We start from the raw sequence: 2,134 nt of genomic DNA, 5'->3' as shown, positions 1-2,134 counted from the left end.
CAAAATGGAAGAAATAGTTAAAACTCAACACAATCTTGCTACTCAAACTGTGTATAAACTGTGATTTCAACTTCAACCAACATACTTTTCTGGAAAGATATCTGTAATTTTACTTGAGTATGACTTTCAGATATTTTATAAACCACTAATTGTGGCAAAGATTTAAAGTAAAAAGCAAAGTCTCAAATTCCCAAGTTAATAAAATGGGATGTACATCATGATTACATAATGTATACCATACAATCATTGAACTTTGTTAACCTTCTGTGCAGCATCTGTTACAGCTTTTTGCAAGCTTTAATAATCCATATAATTTTTTTGCGAATTTTAGGAAAATTCAAACCATAAACAAGTGGGTCCAGGATGGGTGGTACAATGAGAAACTCTAATGAAAGAATGACTGACAGCCCTATAGGGAGTTCCAAATTTGCAATCCGACTCAAAGTGACCTCGCAAAAAAGAGCTACTGAGAAATTTAAGAGGATCACTATGTGTGGAATACAAGTTTGATATGCTTTTCTCCTGAAATCTAGTGAGCTTTTTCTACAAATGATAAGAATTTTAACATAAGAGTATAATATAAAACTTAAAGGCATTATAACAGTTGTAATCAGTATGAACAAGCCAAAAACATTATTAACAATACTGTTTGCGCAAGAAAGCTTGACAATTTCCCAGTTGTGACAGTATAACTTCCACAGTTTGTTACCACACATCGTGAGTCTAGCATTTAATATACCAGCAATACAAAGACAAAACATAGGATAAATACAGCTTATAGATATTAAAAAAGATAAAATCCTTGGGGTCATTATGTTGTTGTATTGTAATGGTTTACTGATTGCTACATACCTGTCAAATGCCATTAACATTAAGATTGTGTTTTCATTTGATGCATATGAATAAATGACAAAAGCCTGTAGGATACATGCTTCACGGGAGACTGAGTGTGTATCAGACAGCAAGTCTGTCAGTAACCTTGGGAAAAAAGCAGCTGTTCCAAACACAGAGTTGACTGATAAACAAGAAATCAAAATGTACATGGGCTGGTGCAATGTCCTTTCCAGAACAATTGCAAGAATAATAAGGGCATTAAAAAGTACAATTGCACAATATACAATAAATCCCAATCCGAAGAAAGCATATCTTATGTACCCAATATTTTCAAACAACATCAAGTAAAAATATGTTCCATTTTCCATTAAGCAAAGAATGGATTCGTTGACCTGAGGATGAGAACAGAAAAAAGTGAATGTAATCTTTAATTATATTGTAAATAAGAAATTTTGATGGTCATCTGCTTTAGTTAACCACAATGTTTTAAATAATACATCACATGAATAACTTGAATGAGTAAGTTAAACAATATACATTAAACAATTTAATTACCAGAAATATCTTTTGTGATATGATCTGAAATTACCATAAACTCTTCTTCAAGTAATGTGTGAATATGCAGAGAATTAGCTCTACCTGTGCTGTGGTTAAGAAGAATGAAGAGTCACCAGTACATACTGTTTTTTATAGTATAAAACATGTCTCCATTGACCAATCTGCTGTGCTTGATTTGCATAAACACCATAGACTCCTAGAATCCTTAAAATGGGTTGTGTGGCACAGTGGGCAAAACTTTTGTAACTAAAAGCTTACTGATTAAACTGCAAGCTATTGTTGAAAACAATAAGCTACTCAATACAATTTTAACACTTACAAAATGCATACGTTAAAGCCTGTATAGTCTGTAAAAAAAAGACTTGTGTTGATTGAAAATGTGCAGTGTGGTGGGCATATACACCTAATGAGGTCTATGAACTTTTGTAAAGACGTTGTATTTGAAATGAATATTCAACATAATATTTAAAGTGTCTGGGAAATATGGTACTCAAGAGGCAGAAACTTTAGGGGTCAGTAAGTAAACTTCCTGCCTTATGTTTATTCAACCCATGAACCCCAAGTCCGTAAAGAGTTAAACCATAACTAGATAGTAAAGTTTGTGGTCAAACTTTACGTTGGCTTGAAAAAGCCTGGCCAGAAAGTTTGAAAAGTTTAGAAAGTTTGAAAAGTTTAAGAGTTCAAAAATATTAAAAAGTTTGAAAAGTTTTCTTGTTGCTTTCTAACAACAAGAAATGTCTGA

General features: G+C 32.5%; 1 protein-coding gene across 1 annotated transcript; it reads right to left on the bottom strand.

Annotated features, from left to right (window-relative positions):
• Positions 1 to 278: 278 nt before the first annotated feature.
• Positions 279 to 1,202, bottom strand: LOC132107559 (putative gustatory receptor clone PTE03). The gene has a single exon (XM_059513673.1). The coding sequence runs from the start codon at positions 1,200 to 1,202 to the stop codon at positions 279 to 281; it is 924 nt and encodes a 307-aa protein (XP_059369656.1).
• Positions 1,203 to 2,134: the final 932 nt, after the last annotated feature.

Source organism: Carassius carassius, chromosome 28 (assembly GCF_963082965.1).
Source record: "Carassius carassius chromosome 28, fCarCar2.1, whole genome shotgun sequence".
Classification (NCBI taxonomy): domain Eukaryota; kingdom Metazoa; phylum Chordata; class Actinopteri; order Cypriniformes; family Cyprinidae; genus Carassius; species Carassius carassius.
The sequence above is the reverse complement of the archived record's forward strand: the minus strand, read 5'-3'. Positions and strand labels throughout refer to the sequence as shown.